At 39.6% G+C, this 19,336-nt stretch overlaps 2 protein-coding genes across 4 annotated transcripts in view; both read right to left on the bottom strand.

Moving 5' to 3' along the window:
* The window catches only part of fam3c (FAM3 metabolism regulating signaling molecule C), a 12,735-nt gene extending 5,711 nt beyond the window's left edge, over positions 1-7,024 (bottom strand). Inside the window, exons 1-6 of one of the 3 annotated variants that reach the window (XM_046072026.1) lie at positions 6,874-7,024; positions 6,279-6,333; positions 5,999-6,103; positions 5,873-5,899; positions 5,445-5,565; positions 5,084-5,142 (exon numbers count right to left, since the gene is read on the bottom strand). In XM_046072026.1, coding sequence (XP_045927982.1) covers positions 5,084-5,142; positions 5,445-5,565; positions 5,873-5,899; positions 5,999-6,103; positions 6,279-6,294 — 328 coding nt within the window. In that variant the 5' untranslated portion in view covers positions 6,295-6,333; positions 6,874-7,024. Of the gene's footprint in view, positions 1-5,083; positions 5,143-5,444; positions 5,569-5,872; positions 5,900-5,998; positions 6,104-6,278; positions 6,334-6,856 lie in introns of all 3 variants that reach the window. The other 2 variants (XM_046072024.1, XM_046072025.1) reach the window with 2 other exon arrangements.
* A 485-nt stretch (positions 7,025-7,509) lies between these two features.
* On the bottom strand, positions 7,510-19,015 carry si:dkey-159a18.1 (sortilin). The gene is made up of 21 exons (XM_046072661.1): positions 18,776-19,015; positions 18,312-18,374; positions 17,823-17,899; positions 17,619-17,715; positions 16,896-17,060; positions 16,649-16,722; positions 16,299-16,345; positions 15,258-15,394; positions 13,803-13,886; positions 12,789-12,849; positions 11,722-11,874; positions 10,824-10,921; positions 10,618-10,717; positions 10,231-10,405; positions 9,911-10,104; positions 8,987-9,179; positions 8,703-8,819; positions 8,468-8,612; positions 8,263-8,369; positions 8,034-8,151; positions 7,510-7,903 (listed from the first exon to the last, which is right to left on the bottom strand). The coding sequence occupies exons 1-21, from the start codon at positions 19,013-19,015 to the stop codon at positions 7,889-7,891; spliced, it is 2,460 nt and encodes an 819-aa protein (XP_045928617.1). The 3' UTR covers positions 7,510-7,888.
* Between the last annotated feature and the right edge of the window lie 321 nt (positions 19,016-19,336).

Below are 19,336 nucleotides of genomic sequence, written 5' to 3'. Positions count from 1 at the left end.
TGACCCCCAAACTGGGAGAGTGGCTACAGCAGATTCCAGGTAAAACATCAGAGGTCTCTGTCCAGAAGAGTGCAGTCCTAGAAACAGCTAAGATACTGCGCAGAAACCTCAAACTCCCAGGCCTCTGGTAGAGGACCCGAGCTTGAGGATGACACATACCACCCCGCAAGGGGTGAGAGGGGGGATTTTTTTATTTTTTCTATTGTGTGTATATATATATATACTGTGTGTATATGTATGTGTGTATATATATATATATATATATATATATATATATATATATATATATATAAACACTATATAGAAAGTGATATTCACCTGTTATTGTGTTCCAGCTGCTTGAGGAGAACATTGTCAGTTTTGTGAGGGATGAGTTGAAATGGTTCCAGAGGGTTCTGAGTCTAGATTACCCCGAATTCTTAAGGAGGCAGAGGGAGGATAAGGAGGTACAAGGTGAGGAGGACGAGCAGAAGAGGAGCAGAGAGGCATTTCTGAAGATCACACTACTCTTCTTGAGGAGAATAAATCAGGAGGATCTGGCTGACTGTCTGCAAAACAGTAAGAGGCTTTTAACAGATTTTATATTTAAATTTCATTCTGCTGAATTTGTTTTCTTTTCTGAGCTGACCACAGAAGCAATTTTTCTTCCTCTGATGAGCTGAATAGTTTTTTTAATACTTTATTTATTGGCTTTTGTTCATCTTGACTAAACATCAACAATTATGAAATCCCCTCCCTTCCCCTCACAACAACACAATACTCTTGGAAAGAAAAAAGTAACAAAAAAACAAAAAACAAACAAACAAACAAACCCCTCAAAGCAGTAAGTATAATAAATAAAGCAAAGTAGACAGGAGGAAAACAATAATAATATTAACAATAGAAATAAATAAATTGGGAGTTGCATATCCACAATTTTTTTTTTACAGGTATAGATTCTTGAAAAGGGGAAATTATATGTAAACACACATGTATGCACATACCTTTCTACAACCAACTAAAGTAGGAAAAAACAAAACAAAACAGATCATTCATGTTGGAAAGGTGTCCATATCCTATAAAAACTATTACACGTTTGGCTTGCAACAGGCAGAAGTTAATTAGTATGCATTTCTTTACGTCAGATGAGCTGAGTAGTTTGATAAGTGTAGAAAACACATCAGCCACTCTTTAATGTTTGTTACTCAGGTGTACTTTGGCATCTCCCGTTGATTTCATGTCAATTTTTCATTCAGGAATCTGTTTTGGACTGTGCCAACATAAAGTCAGGTCAAATCTGCGGAAGAGGTTTCATTGTGTGTTTGAGGGAATTGCTAAAGCAGGAAATCCAACCTTTCTAAATCAGATCTACACAGAGCTTCATATCACAGAGGGAAGGACTGCAGAGGTCAATGCTGAACATGAGGTCAGACAGATTGAAACAGCATACAGGAAGTCAGCCAGACCAGAAACAACAATCAGGTGTGAAGACATCTTTAAACCCTCATCTGATAGAGATGAACCAATCAGAACAGTGATGACAGAGGGAGTGGCTGGCATCGGGAAAACAGTGTTGACACAGAAGTTCACTCTGGACTGGGCTGAAGGCAAAGCCAACCAGGACGTACAGTTTACATTTCCATTTGCTTTCAGAGAGCTGAATGTGCTGAAAGAGAAAACGTACAGTCTGGTGGAACTTATTCATCACTTCTTCACTGAAACCAAAGAAGCAGGAATCTGCAGGTTTGAAGAGTTCCAGGTCATCTTTATCTTTGACGGTCTGGACGAGTGTCGGCTTCCTCTGGACTTTAACAACAATGAGATCCTAACTGATGTTACAAAGTCCACCTCAGTGGATGTGCTGCTGACAAACCTCATCAGGGGAAAACTGCTTCCCTCTGCTCGCCTCTGGATAACCACACGACCTGCAGCAGCCAATCAGATCCCTCCTGAGTGTGTTGGCAGGGTGACAGAGGTCAGAGGGTTCACTGACGCACAGAAGGAGGAATACTTCAGGAAGAGATTCAGAAATAAGAAGCTGGCCAGCAAAATCATCTCCCACATGAAGACATCACGAAGCCTCCACATCATGTGCCACATCCCAGTCTTCTGCTGGATCACTGCTACAGTTCTGGAGGATGTGTTGAAGACCAGAAAGAGAGGAGATCTGCCCAAGACCCTGACTGAGATGTACGTCCACTTCCTGGTGGTTCAGTCTAAACTGAAGAACGTGAAGTATGATGGAGGAGCTGAGACAGATCCACACTGGACTCCAGAGAGCAGGAAGATGATTGAGTCTTTGGGACAACTGGCTTTTGAGCAGCTGCAGAAAGGCAACCTGATCTTCTATGAATCGGACCTGACAGAGTGTGGCATCGATATCAGAGAAGCCTCAGTGTACTCAGGAGTGTTCACACAGATCTTTAAAGAAGAGAGAGGGCTGTACCAGGACAAGGTGTTCTGCTTCATCCATCTGAGCATTCAGGAGTTTCTGGCTGCTCTTCATGTCCATATGACATTCATCAACTCTGGTGTCAATCTTGTAGAACCACAAACATCCTCCTGGTGGTCGAAACTATTTACAGACCAATCTAAACTAAAACACCTCCACCAGTGTGCTGTGGACAAGGCGTTACAGAGTCCAAATGGGCACCTGGACATGTTCCTACGATTTCTCCTGGGTCTTTCGTTGCAGACACATCAGAGTCTTCTACAACAGCTGGTTACAGAGAAAGGAAATGAGTCCAAGACTAAACAAGAAACAACGGAGTACATCAAGAAGAAAATCAGTGAGGATCTCCATCCAGAGAGAATCTTCAATCTGTTCCACTGTCTGAATGAGCTGAAGGATCATTCTCTAGTCGAGGAGATCCAACAGTACTCACTCACTAGAAAGGATCTTTTTCCTGCACAGTGGTCAGCTCTGGCCTTTATGTTAGTGTCATCAGAAAAAGATCTGAATGTGTTTGATCTGAAGAAATTTTCTGCTTCTGAAGAGGTTTTTCTAAGGATGCTGCCAGTGGTCAAAGCCTCCAATAAAGCAATGTAGGTGAAAAAGGCAACTCAATATATTAATATATAATATATTATATATCAAACATAATGTTTTCATGAAGCAGTCTTATCCTCTTGATATACTGTATGTAAAACATACAGACACAACATGACATGTTTATATACAAAGATATCAGATATAACATGAAAATAACTACATATGTAAAGAATATGTTTATATTTTATTGATGAGAAAACCTTTTGAGTATTTTCCTCACTTGCTCATCTTCAGGCTGAGTGGCTGTCATCTTTCGGCGAGAAGTTGTGAAGTTCTGGCCTCAGTTCTCAGCTCCCAGTCCTCTTGTCTGAGAGAGCTGGACCTGAGTAACAACAACCTGCAGGACACAGGAGTGAAGCTGCTCTCTGCTGGACTGGGGAGTCCACACTGTATATTGGAAACTCTCAGGTCAAAGAGATGTCAATGCTGGTTATAACATCTTTGTTTGTTTTGTAGACATTACATTACATTATATATGTGTGTGTGTGTGTGTGTGTGTGTGTGTGTGTGTGTGTGTGTGTGTGTGTGTGTGTGTGTGTGTGTGTGTGTGTGTGGTAGGCATTTTGACGAGGTAGCCTTTCAAAACAAAAACCAACATGGCAGCTAATGAATGAGATGTGCATTGCTGTGTTCACTGTCGCTTTACCTGGTCTGCGCTTGTAAAATATCCACAATGTCACGACTTGTAACGTAATAGATAGCAACTCTGTGTTTCTCGCCTATGACACACCCACCTAACGGGAGAAAACATACCTCGTTGCCTATTGGACAACGTTGCAAGGAAACATGTCGTTCAATCCGAAGACGTTGCAAAACGTTTTGAGATTAAATTTGCCCCAGGTCTTCAGCAGTGTCGACCAGCACTGGGTCTCCCTCCATGCTGTTAGAGTTTATGACCTAGTGCAGGGGTATTCAATTAGATTTCAAAGAGGTCTAGTTAGAGAAAATTTCCTGAAGCAAAGGTCCGGAACGTCAAAACGACGAACTTGCGTTATCATTCAGTACTATAACCTATAGTTGTATCAACACATGTTTTTAGTCAACAACGGACTGTCAAATCAAATAATATTTCAGTCAGTTTTCACATCAAACTGGAAGGATAATAAATAATAACTATTCAAATAATAAATTCTAAATTTAAGTAAACTAAAGTGCCTAATTTTTAGAAAAAATGTAATAAAAAGTGTAGCTTGAAGTGATGAAGTGTAGTCTTAACCAATTTTATAATAAACACACAAATTAACAGCTGTAATGCCTCCTCTTCTCTTTCATTTCCTCTTACAGAGCTACCACTTTCCTACTTTCTGTTGTTCAGTGAGAAACGTGAGCTCCAGCTAGCATATTGGAGATCTATGAGATATTCTGGTTTTGAACTGCCCGTGGGAGGAATGTACATGTAAAAATCTGTACATTCTTGATTAAAAGTCATGTGAAATCTCTTTTATCTTTCGTCTCCTCAATTCGGGTGTGTTTCCAAAACGTCTCTGGTGAATCTCGCGGACTCGACTCACAAACATCGGAATGCACAGATTTGATTGGCTGAGCAGCGTCACATGAGACGATTGGAGCACATGCGATTGGTCTGTGAGTTTCCTGGTCCTCTAAACCAGTACAGTAAATGCTAGAAAAGCTGCGTGGGTTAAAATAGAAACGCTCCGTCACGAGGTAGTAAGTCTCAATAATAAATGTGCTGTAGGTCGGCGGTCCGGAGAGGATGGCGGCTGGGTCCGAATCCGGACCGCGGTCCGCCTATTAGTGACCTCTGCACTATAGGTTTACCACTAGGAATGACAAATTTGGTTATGGAACAGACAGCATAGTTAACCGGCTGTTCATGATATGAACTGAACTGATTAACAGGTAATAATACAAAATGGGAATATATATGTAGAGCCTAACTATTCTGCTGCACCAAGGCTTAAGATATTCTTTTCAAATGGCTCCATTCATCGAACTAATTCTACACTGCTGCAGTATTATATTACTATCAACAGTGGTCTATTTATAAAACAAACTGACTTCAAGGTGTGAAACTCCAGCTGATAACATTACCATTAACCAGGGCAATGTTGATTCCTCTCCCCACATTGTTCTTAACACCGCTCATTAGTCTGAAACAACACAAAGTGTAAAGTGATACCCAACGGTATTGACAAGACAACAGGTCCTGTACTTACATATGCATAATTGTTCAACCTTTATCAAACAAACAATTGCCAGGACTTTTTAAAGCTAAGCTGTTTTAGCAAACATGTCACAAAGCACAAAAAAAGATATTGTCTTTATCCGTACTTTATCTAATTATAACATTTACTTTTTCTGTGTTGTTGGTGGTGGTGTTGTTTTGCCATTTCATCATTTAATTTATATAACATTTAAAAACCATCTTGTTTTGTCAGACCATTTTACTTACAATTTGTCCTCCAGACACATTCTGGGCCCCACCACACTGGCTGCCCCACTCGCTATCTTGAAGGCGAAGTGTCCAGGTGGACATGACTTGGACAGCCCACACTTGTACTTGACTGGCTTTACTGCTGCGAATTCACACATCAAGAAACAGGATGCACAATATTAGGTAACAAGTGGTCCAATCACACAGGGCTATGCACAAACATGTGGACTATCAACTATCCAAAAACCAACAGTGCAACTTGAACTCTATCAGAGGAATCTATTTACACTCTAAGCTAAACACACACAACAATTGTTATTACCACTCTTGTGTCGACTGGTATAGAGAAATAAAAAATAAAGAAGGAGGAACTTGTATGAAAACGGATTAGTCATTGAGAAAAACAAAGCAAAAAGATGCAATGATAATAATTTAAGCATACTTACATCCTTCATTAACTGGCATAGATCTTGCTGAAAAAACAATAACAAGAATGTGTGTTTGAAGAGATTTTTGGTGGTCATTTAAATATTTAAATGCTTAAGTTTCATCTTGAAAAAAATGATACTCACACAACACACTGCTCAGTTTAAAATCCATGTTGATCTCTAGCAGTTGAAAAGCCAGAAAGACGGCCAAGAGGAACGCAAAGATGAGCGCTGCTAACTTTAAAACACCTGTAAAAGTAAGAGATACAGTAGACCGGTAGATAAACAGGACGGTCAGTTACAAATCATCACCATTTACGATATTTTAAACATCACATAAAGGTTTTCCATGCTCCTAACGTAACATTATACTAATGTGAATAAACTTAATAGCTTAAACGGTATAAGTTAAGGTTACACTTACCGCCAGCCCTGACCATCTTAGCGAGCCTCCAGCCACTTTTTCAACAGCTAACGATCTGTGATTATAAACATACAAAATAACTAGTTTGTCAGATAAATATTCATGTCTATCCCCGTGTTCCACAGGCTAACTTTAACTTCTGTTGTAACGTCTTAGTAGTAGCTAAAACGAGATGAGCTAATAGCCTATAGTTGAAACGAGACTAGCTAATACCACAGAAAGTTAGATGGGTAACGTTCCATTAATTTATTTAAGTCAACGTCACTTTAGCTTTACTGAACTAGTTACTAATTTCCGAGGTAGTAAATCGTAATGATGCACTTAACCACCTTTAGTTGACTGTATGATACTGTACATTACAAAGCTTGGAAGCTAAATTTTGAAAAGCTAACATTAACCGTAGTATTTAAGTACGTTAAAACGGTTAAAACAGACCCTACGTTGATTCGTCTGCTGTGTAACTTCCTCGTTTTTGCACAGGTATGCTAACTGACACTGAAATATCTCCAGCGGGTCTTATGTGGTAGTACTAATTTGAAAGTAACGTAACAAAAAATATATTTTGGATGAACGCTTACACCTTGTTAAACGTTACCTGCCCCAAAAGCCACGGTAGCTACGAATTCTGGTATTGCTCAAGCTATCCCAGATATGAACGTGATCCTGTAATGACAGCTGAGCTGGTCGGCGGAAGAAGAGAGAATCCACTCAGTCGTAGAAACCAAAGACGAACAAGCTGGCAGACCTGTAGAGTCGACAGGCGTGTTTCTCGAGTTGGGTATTTTTATCCCGTTTGACAACATTAACATTTAAGAGGTCCATCAAAAATATTATTCCCCACTGTAAATCAGCATAAGAAGTTAGATCATTGCAGTTCCCCAACACAGCAACATGTGATTCGGGTCTCATGGCTAATTCAACAATATAATACATGAGTTATGTTATGGGCAACCTTTAGGAATAGTTTTACTCACGTTTTTGCCCAAATATTTGTATGAGGATGGCATTAAATACTTGTAGTCACTGGGCCAAATATAGCCTAGCATGGAAGTTATGAGCCATCTCTGTGTATTTCTGATTTTGAGGAGCAGTGGTACATTTTTTCATGTTTGAGACATCTTGTTAATAACTCATCTTTGTTTTTTCTTCTTCACTGGTCACTTCCAAATAGAAGCGTTACAGCGCCACCAGTGTCCAGATGGACAGAATTGAACTGATGAACTCAAGCAAGGATCTTTGAAAGGTTTATTGCGTATTGTTCTGATCATGGCATAGCTATTTAAAACTGTAACATACACAACAGAAAGAACACATAACAATATGCTGTATTTTGTTATGTTTTTTTTACAAATGCACATTTTCAGGATTGTCTTGTTTGTTTTCACATTGATCAGAAAATACAAAGATGTTGCAACACAGAGTCAAATTAAAATACAAAAATACTGTACAAATCAAACAGTAAGCAAAGTAAAGCTCAAGGCATCATCATGCTTGTCATTCAAATAGTCAGAACTTGCCATGAAGGGTCCAACAAAATGCCGTTGGCAGTCTTTTTCACCACAGCTACTTTCAAAAGTGAAAATTTATTACATCCATTCAAATGTGTTGTGTCAATCAATAAGATCCTGTTTTTAAAAAAAGGACAAAAAAGGTGTCAATGTACATGGGAAAATCACACCATCTGAAATATTTTGTAAGTTCATAACACACAAAAAAAAAAAAAAAAAAAACCCAACAGCGCTAAATAGCCCTTACATCATCTGAGTCCGGCTGAGAGGCAATGCCATTGCTACTGGTGGTGCTTTCAAGATCTGCTGTGATGTTGTTATCATCATCCTGAAGCCGGAGATTGGAGAAACGGTACTCTGGTGTCCTGTAGAGGAAGACATGAAACTACAAGTCAGCTAAGAGAGAGAGAGAGAAAGAGAGATAGAGATATATAGATATATAGATAGATAGATAGATAGATAGATAGATAGATCACCTGTTTCTGTAAACCATCCTCCTGACAGCATAGACGGCGGAAACGATAGCTACCAGGACAATGACTCCAGCTCCTGCACACACCAGGATCAACACCAGCCTCTCTTGCTGGAAAATACATGCAACAGGTGTTATATTCCTAAAAACCTCAACATGAACAGTTAAAAACATAGACACACACTGATTAGAGCAACAAGTTTACTGACCGGTGTGTCAAAGTGCGTGACTGTAGACGATGGCCTGGCAGGTGGACTAGGGTTGGGTGTAACACCACAGGGTCTGATGACTGTCTGCACTGCGAGCTGAGGAGTGAAGCCCCTCTCACAACGATCACTCGGGACCTTACGGTACCTACAAACATGGTCAGAAGCATGTGAGTCTGTCCATGAGGGGTGTCTCTTCATTTAAAAACAAAAAACAAAAAGGAGTGGCCATGATTACCCCGCTGTCAGAAGCTCATCCTCCTCTCCATTCAGACAGCGCTCCAAGCTTATATTTTCAGTGCTGGATTGTCTCACACACTCTGAGGTGTTTACGTGACGATAGTAACCATAGTCGCTGTTGAAGAGGAGAGGGGTTAGGGTTAGGGTTTCACAAGGGAATATCTTCCATGCTGTCTTAGTTGTTGGTGCCAAAACATGTTCCCATACCGTTGGGATTCCAAATTTGAATATGGCACAATATCTACATAGTCCTTATGTCATGTCACAAACATATCAACGTACCATAAGTAATCTTCTCTGGTGCACAGGCAGGGGCTTTGCTTCTTGCTCACCACATAGCCTCTCCCATTTCTGCACATGGATTGTTTCTTTAGCCTCCTATAAGTCTCTTTGACACCCAAGATGCAGCCATTTCTCTCCAGGTCTCCTCCATTTGTAGAGTGAGCCAACCACTCTTCATAGTCCTGGTCATTACCTGATGAATTAGATGACGACCCGTCAGAACACAACTGTTTTATATCACGGGGAAACACCCTCTAGTGGGCTTCCGATTGGTAAACCAAGATGAGAACAACAAAGCGTAGCCACTGTAACTGCACACTTCCTGGAGCTAAAAATTCAGCCCTGCTCAAGAGGTAATACCAAATCCAAGCTCCAGTGACTTCCAAGTATTGCTAAGAGTGCTGTTGTCACATCACAAGAAAGATTAGTAGTATAAACACAGAACAATAACCGTTGTTTTACTTCAAAGTCTGCACCAACAACCATTGCTATGACCACACAGCAAAACTGAGCAGAAGAAACAATTAAAGCCCCTGAGATATTGACTTAAAATCTGAAGTATTTCTCTATGACATTAAATATTCATGACTTAAAAGGCAATCAAAGATAAAAAAAACCCCCATCTTCAGTTACTATTAGTTAAGAGATTAACTGTCATCAACTGTCATCAGATTCTGATTCAAATTATTTATTTGTGCTCCCTTCAAAGTAGTGAAAAGAGCCCAGAGAATAAAATGCAAACAAAAATCTCATATAAGTTTAGGTTACGGAATGTCCCAGGTCATGGGTTGGTAAGTTTCTGTAATGGAAAAACTGGTGTAAGACTCCACCTCACTGGAGACATCGTGTTACCACCAGGTAACATGCCCCATAAGGGGCAGAATAGATAATAGCAGTAGATGGCATAGTTGCATCTTGACTCACACTCTCTTGTAATGAGGCTCTGGAAATCAATGGTGACGGCCACCCACATGGGCTGACCGTCTTCCTCAGGCCGGAAGCCCCACACACTGACACTCATGGCCTTGGTCCCCGGCTCGGATGCCAGGCCTGCAAAGAAGAAAGGCTGCTCGGTAAAGTTGTAGGATTTCCAGCACTGGCCCTCGTCTGTGGAGAACCTGGTGACGAGAAATGATAGTTTGTGGAGAAATTTGGGTGAAAAGAAACTTTGAATATAAGAACTTTCGGCCCGCCATTGCCAAAAAATAAAATTTTTTCATTAAATAAAAATATCTGCTCAGTACTTGATAGTCTTCACTTGTCCTTCATGCTGGGCCTCCACAGCCACAATGAGACCCCCAGAGTCCAATATGCTGTAGTGGTGAGTACCCCTCAGTGTCCCCCTCCAGCTATAACCCCCGTCTGAGGAGACAAACACATCTGGGTGCTGTGACGATGACAGACAGTCACCTACAGTACCTGGAGAAGGTATAAATACATCTTTAAATTATCATTACATTTGATTTACAAGTTAAATACATTTATTAAAAAATATATTGAATTAGAAAATGACTCAGAGATGTTTAAAGTTGCATACTTGTACCATTTTATCTAAACTTTGACATTATTTGTCCTATGTATCAAAATGTCTTGTACTGAAATTAAATATGGGTGCATTGCTGTTTAATTACCATGGGCGATAACCAGACCAATAGCAGTTGGCTCAGACAGAGCCAGCATGGGAACGATGCGGTTGTTGCGACTGTGTTCTCCATGAATGTGAAGGTTGCACTGATGGGAAAAAGCACACATATAATGTTTTAGTGAACACGGCCTAACTTGTAGGATATAATGTTAATATGCACACGCAGACTGGGATTTTAGACATATAACACACATTCTTGACGTGTTCTCCACATTCCAGATTCTCAGGTTTGTTAAGTTGCCTCCACATCCCTCCTCTGTTAAAGGAAATGACAGATCGTATACAGCCATCTGCAACAAAACACATTATTAGAGTCAAATTTCAGTAATTTATCAAAATGAAAAGGTGAACAAATGGCTGGCAGACTGACAGGTTAGTTGTGGGATTTGTGTGGGTATAAAGACAAGCCGTTTGATATAAGGGAAGATAAATGGATATATCCATTGATGAAACTATATATCATGATAGACATCTTACCTTTCTGACTTAAGTTTAAAGGATAAGCCTGATATTACTTTGTCAAAAAGCTGTCTGTCAGTGGTACTGAAGACATGAATCTTTAAAAACATGTCACAAATATATAGTTTAATTTTGTTATTTTTTAAAGGCTCACTAATTAGCTAAAACAGCTGGGCACTGTAGATTTTGTGCATTTAGCATGTGTTGGGGATTATTTCAGTGGTGGATTATTACACACTTGGCGCTCTAGTGAGTATTGTGGCAGCAGTGGGATTGACTTGAAATCACAATATTCATCACAATAAAGAAACATTTTGGATGACAGTGGAGTTCTGTGGCACATAGGAAATTACATCAGACTTTGGATACACAGATAATACTTGTGGATAGATTCGGTTTTGGTTTTGATCTTTTCACAGGATCCGTTCAAAAATATAGAATATCACCAGACTTATTCTTTAGGGTTAGTTCAATGGTGTGCAGACAGGAAATTGACAGGCAGGACAAATAGATCAGCTTGCCTTACTAAGGCATCAAATCAAATTACATGTAGGTCATTGTGTAATAAATTAAAATCATTACTTGAATGCGCACAAAGTGCACTGGTACACACACGGGTTGCAAACCATACCTTCGTCTAGTTTGTTCGTGAGGTAGACTCCTCTCAGTGAAGTTATGTTGGTGAAGTCGCTCTTCCGCTGCCCATCAAAGAGATGGCGCTCTAGTGATTTGGAGAAAAGGATGCCACGGTCATCTGACGTGTACATGGTCCCAAAGAAAGTGTCTGTGGTGAAAGAGAAGACAGCAGAAAGAAACAAAGGATCATTTTAGTCTCTCAGACACATAGTTAGCCAGTAGCCTATTTTTCTATGCTTATGCCTTTTGTGGACTGTAGTTACAGTAATGTCTCTTTTCATTGATGTTAAATACAACATGCATCACCTTCAAAGAGAATCAGCACCTGGTATACCACGTTTGCACAAACCTTTCAACATCAGCATAATTACAACAAGTCACCATCAGTCATATTTTAACTTTGTGAAGATTACACACGTGTCAGCTAAAGCCATGAAGGGCAAGCTCAGCTGAGGGAGGTGATTGAAGTGGTTTACATTTTCAGTGTGTGTGTGTGTGTGTGTGTGTGTGTGTGTGTGTGTGTGTGTGCTTGTGTTATACCCTGATCCCTAGATATGTTTGTCAGCTTTTGCAGTGTAAACTAAATCTCCTGCCAACAAAAGATAAAGCCCCTCTACACCATATCTCCCCTATTTATCTCAGCAGTAGAAAAGTCCCATCACCTAACCCATATAGCACTAACTGGGGCACTTGCCAGGGAAGAAGATATAATTATAATAATGTCAGAGGAAAGCAGACGTGAATAAGAAATAGAGACTGAGTGAGAAGGAAACCAGGAGCGGGGAGGGAGAAAGAGAGTGAAAGAAAGGAACAAAGACTGGGTAGCTGGACTTGCATGCCGGAATGATTTGTCAGCAACACGTAGAACTTGTGAAACCAGTCCGGCCTTTACCGTTGAGCTTTTCCATTACAACAAAGAGCAACTGAGAGACTTTAAATTCAGTCACATTGTCTTCACAACATGGGCATATTTGCTAACATGTGTCAAGTGTGTTTTTAAGGTAGTTTTTCAAGGTAGGTGTGTGTTTGAGTGGAAAATGCAAACAAAGAATCGTCGGTTACCTCCTGGGTTGTCCACATGCATGAAGAGCATATCTTCATCTCCATCCAAGATGGAGTAGAACTGCAAACATGCTCACATATATGGAGGGAGAGAGCACATGTGGGTGAGAAAATGTGGAATTGCAATTTTAAAAAACTACTTTTTGACTAAAATTGTCTAATCGCCGCGAGAGAAAGTGCTTGTGCTGTCAACAAGATACCGTGGGTTTGTAATTGTGTGCGTGTGTGTGTGTGTGTGTGTGTGTGTGTGTGTGTGTGTGTGTGTGTGTGTGTGTGTGTGTGTGTGTGTGTGTGTGTGTGTGTGTGTGTGTGTGTGTATTAATGCATTAATGTATTAATGTATTTATTTTAAGCAAACCAAACTCTGTAACGTCCAACCACCAAAAGGTATGCACTTGACACCATAGTTTAAAACTTTCCCAACTCCATGTCTGACCCAAAGAGCAAGAGAAACATGTGACAAAGGACACAATTACATTAACATCTGTACATTTACTGTGGTTGGGCAGGGTATCGTGTGAAATATTTCGATACTAGTGCCGGCACCTGTTACAAAAGGTACAAAAGGAGCCAAAGTTCTATAAATAAAAATATAAATAATAAATAAAAAGTCTAAAATTGGCAAATTTATCTATCAGATCAGTGCATGAGTAAACAAGATAAAGAGTCTTACTGATCAACACCAGCTTTTGATACTTGTTGCTTTATCAATATCAAAAGGTACAGTGTGGTTTGATAGCAAACCCCATTCCTGTGCTGTTAATAGACTAGCCAATGTCCCTGATTTTAACTTAACTTCAAGTTAAATCAGCTAACCAAGCTTGGAGATGGAGGCCATTTTCAAATAATACAGCAACTCAGCAATCAAAAGATTACACCTTGGGTTTTATTTTTGTTTTCATATCCAACAGAAATGATGGACAAAACTATAAAAATAATAAGTTGTGATGATAAAGATTTTTTTCCTTAGGCAAATGCGAACCTCTGTTCATTAAGTTGTTTAATCTTTCTCACCTGCTCAGTGGAGGCAGAAGGGAGCAGCGCTCGACTGAAGGTGTCTCCTTGGTCTGATGAGAAATACATGACACGAGGGGATCTCTGGAAGCAAAACAACGCATCAGTGTGTAAACACTTACGGATTAATGAACAGAATGAGCAGTGTGTTGGTAACGCTCAACGTTTTAAAGTAATAGTGCAATATTAGTGGGCTTTTATGCGATCTGACTACTTAAGATTATACTATATCCTAAGTAGTAAGTAGTTAAGTAAGTAGTTAAAATATGGCACATTATAAACTCAGCTGGTCGAAACAGACCAGCCCTCCTCTCTACCAGCAGCAGCAGAGGGAGGAGGACAGGAGCAACTGAGTTGTTCATTCTTTCTAAGCTTCACTCAGTATGTTGATGTCAGGAATATGATTTATTTTACTGACATGTTAGATTTGTTTCCAGTGAGCTATTTGTGACTTTGCTGATGTAAATCCTGTTGCTGCTCTACAAACAACATTTATTTTTATTTTTTTTTAATAATACATGCAATTTAGTAATAAATAGGATTGATAAGAGCATCATTAACAATAAGGATTACCAATAAAAGTGTGTCAATAAAATCCTAATGATCCCAAATCCTGAGAAAATGTCCGGCCCATCTCTGTGTCCTGGTGTTAAAATCTAACCCAGTCGAATCTGTAATCGAATAGCTCTGGTCTAGTATCATAGTACTATATCTTCCTTGCGATGAAATGTACATAACTGTATGCAGCATTGTAGACATAGCATATTTTCTCCTTGTACTCCATGTTTCCTTTGGATATTGCTGGAAATTGCTGGAGTCCACCTCCTTAAAGGGTAAATTATTATCAAAACAATTTAATAATGCATTGCATTGAAACAGCACTTTTCATACACAAAAAGCAATAACAGTAGCCTACTGGTCCTACCTGGCTGGATATGCAGTCTACCAAAATATTTATCCCCCTTTATAAAGCACAGATGATGGCCCACTATCAAGTATTTCATTTTGTGTATACTTCACATCAGGACTAATAACAGGACTGAATATGGAGAAGTTTCTATTTTCCAAGCAATTTTTTCAGACTGTGTTTTCAACCTGCCATAAAACGTATCCCCTCTTTATAATGCATTGGGATACAAAATACAAACTGGGATTTAGAGAATATCTAGTACACTAGAGCTTCTACTATTCATTAAGTCTTACAAAGAAGTGTTGCATCAAAGAATGTACTGTAACTTGAGATAAAGTTAACAGGAATGTTTTTTTTAATAAAACTATAACTAAGTTACTGAAAAGATCCTGTTACTGAAACAAATAACTGTAAGTTACTAAAACATTACATTATATATTAAACAAGACATTTTGAAAGCTTGAACATTGCCTTTGTCCCAGATTGAATGTGCCACTCTGACAAAACAACTGGCCCCAGCCTGGCCCCCTAAATGAACTACTCACCGAACTACTTATCACAGAGAAGAAGAGAAAGGCTCCTATGTAGCCAAAACTGTAGATGTCCTCGTGGATTGTGGTGAAGGTGTTCCCCAGATCTTTTGTCCTCTTCAGCACTAAATCCCCCCTCTCATCTGCCTTAACTATGGCGACAAGAAGCAAGACTGGTGATGGAAATATGAGACACTCAACGCTCTTATTGGTAACAGGTGGAGGTTGGACTTTTCCCCTTGAAGACCTCAGAGGGTCGGAGTAAACACTGTTTGCCTATGCAGTGCATGTACTCTATGGGCTCCATTTACAGTCTCCACTGGGGCAAGGAGGTTGATGACTCTGTCATAGAATCTATCCTGACACTATCACTAATTTGTTGGTATGGGAATGTGCAAAACAGGAATCAACTAGACAACATTGTGAACTCCGGAATTAAATCGTTGTTGTGCCGCAGCATTTTCAATCGACAAATCACACAGAGACCAAAATGCATATAGTGAATAGTGAATCTGCTTTAAAAGTCTGACATCCTCCCCCCAGTCAGAGATACAGGTCCCCGAAAATGGGGGATAACAAGCTTAAAATTTGATTTATTCCATTTGTACTAAATGTTCTTCCTTCAAATGTATCACATATGCCCTGATTTATTGTATTTTATGTTGTGTGTACAGGACAGGACATTTTGGTAATCTATTGTTATGCTGTGTTTTTATTGTTTTTATGCTGCTTTACTGCAGAAAGGATCTCTTGATATATTTTATGGGACAATAAAGATCTAAACTGAACAGTAAACATCCACACAATGGTGTTTATTTTTTTAGATTGGATTAGATTTGATTTGATTGTACTTTAATGTCAGAATTCTCTGCAAGGCGAATACTTAATACATACATAATAAAACAGAAACAAAACAAACATCTGTATAACAGTCCGCCTGGGGTTTGTGTATAAGAGAGGTTAGAATCCTACAAAAGTCATAAATGAGTCATTCAGATCAAATGACTGACCACATTTTTCATACTGTCAGGAAGTGCATTTCTTTCAGTTTCTTACATGTGTCTGTTCGGCTGCAGCTGAAGAACAAATTAACGCCAGCACCCCTGATGGAAAGAGGAAGTTAAAAACATTTCACAAACATCAGAAATGTCACAACATTTTCCATATGAACTGTTTTTATGGGTTACTTTTCTTCTCCAGAACAAAACATACTGCATATAATGTCATGTACATTCATTCAAAGCAATATACAAAGTATTCAATAAAAACTGTAATATTGTTTCATAGAAGTTTTTTGCAAATTCATTCAAATTCCTGGCCTGCAGCTTCACAAAATATATGGTTCATCTATCATATGCTTTCTTTTAGACACACTGGGATTTGGCATGTTTCCTGTTTGTACTCACCATGAGAAAGAAAATACCTCATCATGAACTTTTGTCCACTTGGCGCCAAAGTCCAGAGAGAGCCACAGACCGTCCTGCAAGACAGGAAGGAACAGAGGCATGTTTACCTTTACTTATGTAAAGCTTTAGCCCCGAATATCACACAGAGCAAGGGAGACCGCCATGACCTTGAAAATGAAAGTTTAAAAAAAGTAAGACAAAATAACATTTAATGGACAGAAAGGAAGCGATCAGCCGAGTGACTCACATCAATGCTGAGGGCCACAAGGTAATCAGGGTTAAGGAAGTGGTACGTGATTGGCTGAGCCAGGTGGAACGGCAGTTGGATGAACTTGAAGGTCGCACCGGCATCCGTGGAGGTGAAGATGATCCCGCCTCTGTTGTCCAACGGTATGTCCGCTATCAATATCACCTGTTAATTAAAATCAATTAAAAGCAGTCCAGAGATGGAAATTTGGCAGGGATGATGACAGGTTAGTAAACATGAGTTATAATGAAATGAAAATATAAAAATCCTTTTGTTTATGCCTGCACTCATTGGAAAAAGAAGCTAGTTTTTAAAGGGAAAAAATATTTTCTCTGGATTTGTGAAAAAAAACTTTTTACATTTCCTAACCCTCCACCGTTCCTGAAAATATGTAATTAATGTATATTTAAACCTCCCCCAGTTCACAAATATATATAATTTCATAAGCAAGCTGAAACTATGTTGATTATTAAAGAAAAAGGCTAAAAAGAAATGGGGAAAAAGAGTGAAGTGAAACAGTGATGCATTTGCTCTGTGTGCGTCAACGCATTTCTGTGGGTGAAGCTGTGGCACAACTTGATTAGACAGCAGAACAACAAGCAAGATGTCTCCACACGTTTGTGAGGCAACATCTCACACTCCTCCCCGTGTGGGAACATGCAACACAGCTGCCCAACTGAAACACCGTCTGCGCACCAGCGGATGTTACTACTGTTAACTTACAGAGCTCCCTGGTCCAACACTGACTCCAAACTCCTCCCTTATGAAGGTGTTGTTGATCCGATGGGAAATGTCATGGAAGGATTTCCCGTAATCCGTGCTAATGAGAGAGGAAATAAAGTTTTTATTGGATGTTTGAGTTCTGCTTAAGGGTGTGCTGCTAGTGTTACTTTGCAATGTCACATAATATATCAGACACTTACTCACCTTCTATAAAGTCTTGAGGAGCCTCCTTCTATGAAAGAATCTATCGGAGCACTAAATGTTGACAGCACCAGGATGACCTAGAAAATGCAGCAATGTAGTTAAAATGTTGACATGATAGAAACATATCCGAATCTGCTTCACCTAATAGCAACTACAATATAAAACATCAAAACTGATGACCAAATAATGAAGCATGTATGGCCTTCAACTCAACAGAGCCACAGTAATGGCCTAAAATCTGAAACTTGATCAGTGCATGAAAATTTTTTTAGATTATATATATTTATTTCAGATTAATGTTTTAATAAAAGCAAGTTACAAAACTTATAAATATAATATTTTTGCCAAAAAACATTAAAGTTCAAATAAAACTGTGTGCTGAATATTCACACGTTTCAGAGTCAGACTCCATCTCTGAAGTGATAAGCAGACAACATATTCTGTTGATGATCTGAGGTTGTGGTAATGTAGTGACACTAAGATACTCACTCCAGTGCCATCACCCACCCATGTGAGGATCACATGGGAGCCATCATCACCGTTAAACCCTGTCTGGAAGAAAGAGAGGAGAGACACTGACAGACATGACAGCATCACTTCTAAAGGTACAAAACACAACTAACAAGCTAAACTAAATTTATTCACTTCTAGCCTACCATAAACATGCTTAAGATATTGTTGGTGTCATAATTCCACGTGTTTCTATATTAGTTTTACTTGTTTGTTGTGTTTTTTAAGAAATATATTTTCCTTGAGAGTCTTGAAACAAGAAAGAAAAAAAGTAAAGCCAATAAAATGTCACTTTCTGTTCTTGAAACAATTTTATCTTCAGATATGCATTTTCCTTTTCTTTTTAAATAAAACTCAAAGATTCTACAAACACATTCCTTCTGCTTAAAAACCAAACCCTCACCAGCTTCAGAACAATGTCACAGAACTCAAACACACCTCACCTCATGTGTATTGTCATCCAGGACCTTGTGCTCGGCTGGTGTTAGGGGGGTCCGGCAGGAGGTGAAGGTAGGACTGTGAATGGGCTTGGGGGGGCTGCTGTCCCTCCTAGGGCGCGCTTGGCCCTGGCTGTCATCCTGCTGAGTCCGGTGGAAAGTCACCGTCCTCCCCCCTCGGCTTGTGCCTTCAGCACCCTGAAGAAGGACGTACACCCCAACCACAACCACAAGCTTGCAGATCATATCCAATGCAAAAACAAGAGGACACCACACTAAAAATATGAGTGTAAGTGACCAAGGCGCCTTACTATACTGGCAGTATATTAGTGGTGTGCTCTAAAGGAAGGCAGGGGTGGGACCTGCTTGGATGGGTCATTAACATAAAAAAGTGCTGTGCTAAGTGTTGCGTCCTCCGCCAGCAGGTGTTTCTGCCCGCATGCAGGTGACCTGAGCTGCTGGAAGGATTAACATTTCAAGTGTATTTGACATAAACGTACCTTGTGGTCATTTGCAACCAATGCAAAAAAGCAATATTTGGTGTGACAAATTTTTCTTATGTTGCAA

Source organism: Micropterus dolomieu, linkage group LG16 (genome assembly GCF_021292245.1).
Source record: "Micropterus dolomieu isolate WLL.071019.BEF.003 ecotype Adirondacks linkage group LG16, ASM2129224v1, whole genome shotgun sequence".
Taxonomy (NCBI): Eukaryota; Metazoa; Chordata; class Actinopteri; order Centrarchiformes; family Centrarchidae; genus Micropterus; species Micropterus dolomieu.
This window is presented reverse-complemented; position numbering and strand designations above follow the sequence as displayed.

Bases quoted from the DNA above. Each gene is read 5' to 3' on its own strand.
- si:dkey-159a18.1 (XM_046072661.1), bottom strand. From the start codon at position 19,015: ATGATCTGCAAGCTTGTGGTTGTGGTTGGGGTGTACGTCCTTCTTCAG. The intron at 17,716-17,822 runs GTGAGTAAGTGT...CTCTCTCATTAG, and splicing joins TCCTCAAGACTTTATAGAAG to CACGGATTACGGGAAATCCT. The intron at 10,406-10,617 runs GTAATTAAACAG...TACCTTCTCCAG, and splicing joins TGGTCTGGTTATCGCCCATG to GTACTGTAGGTGACTGTCTG.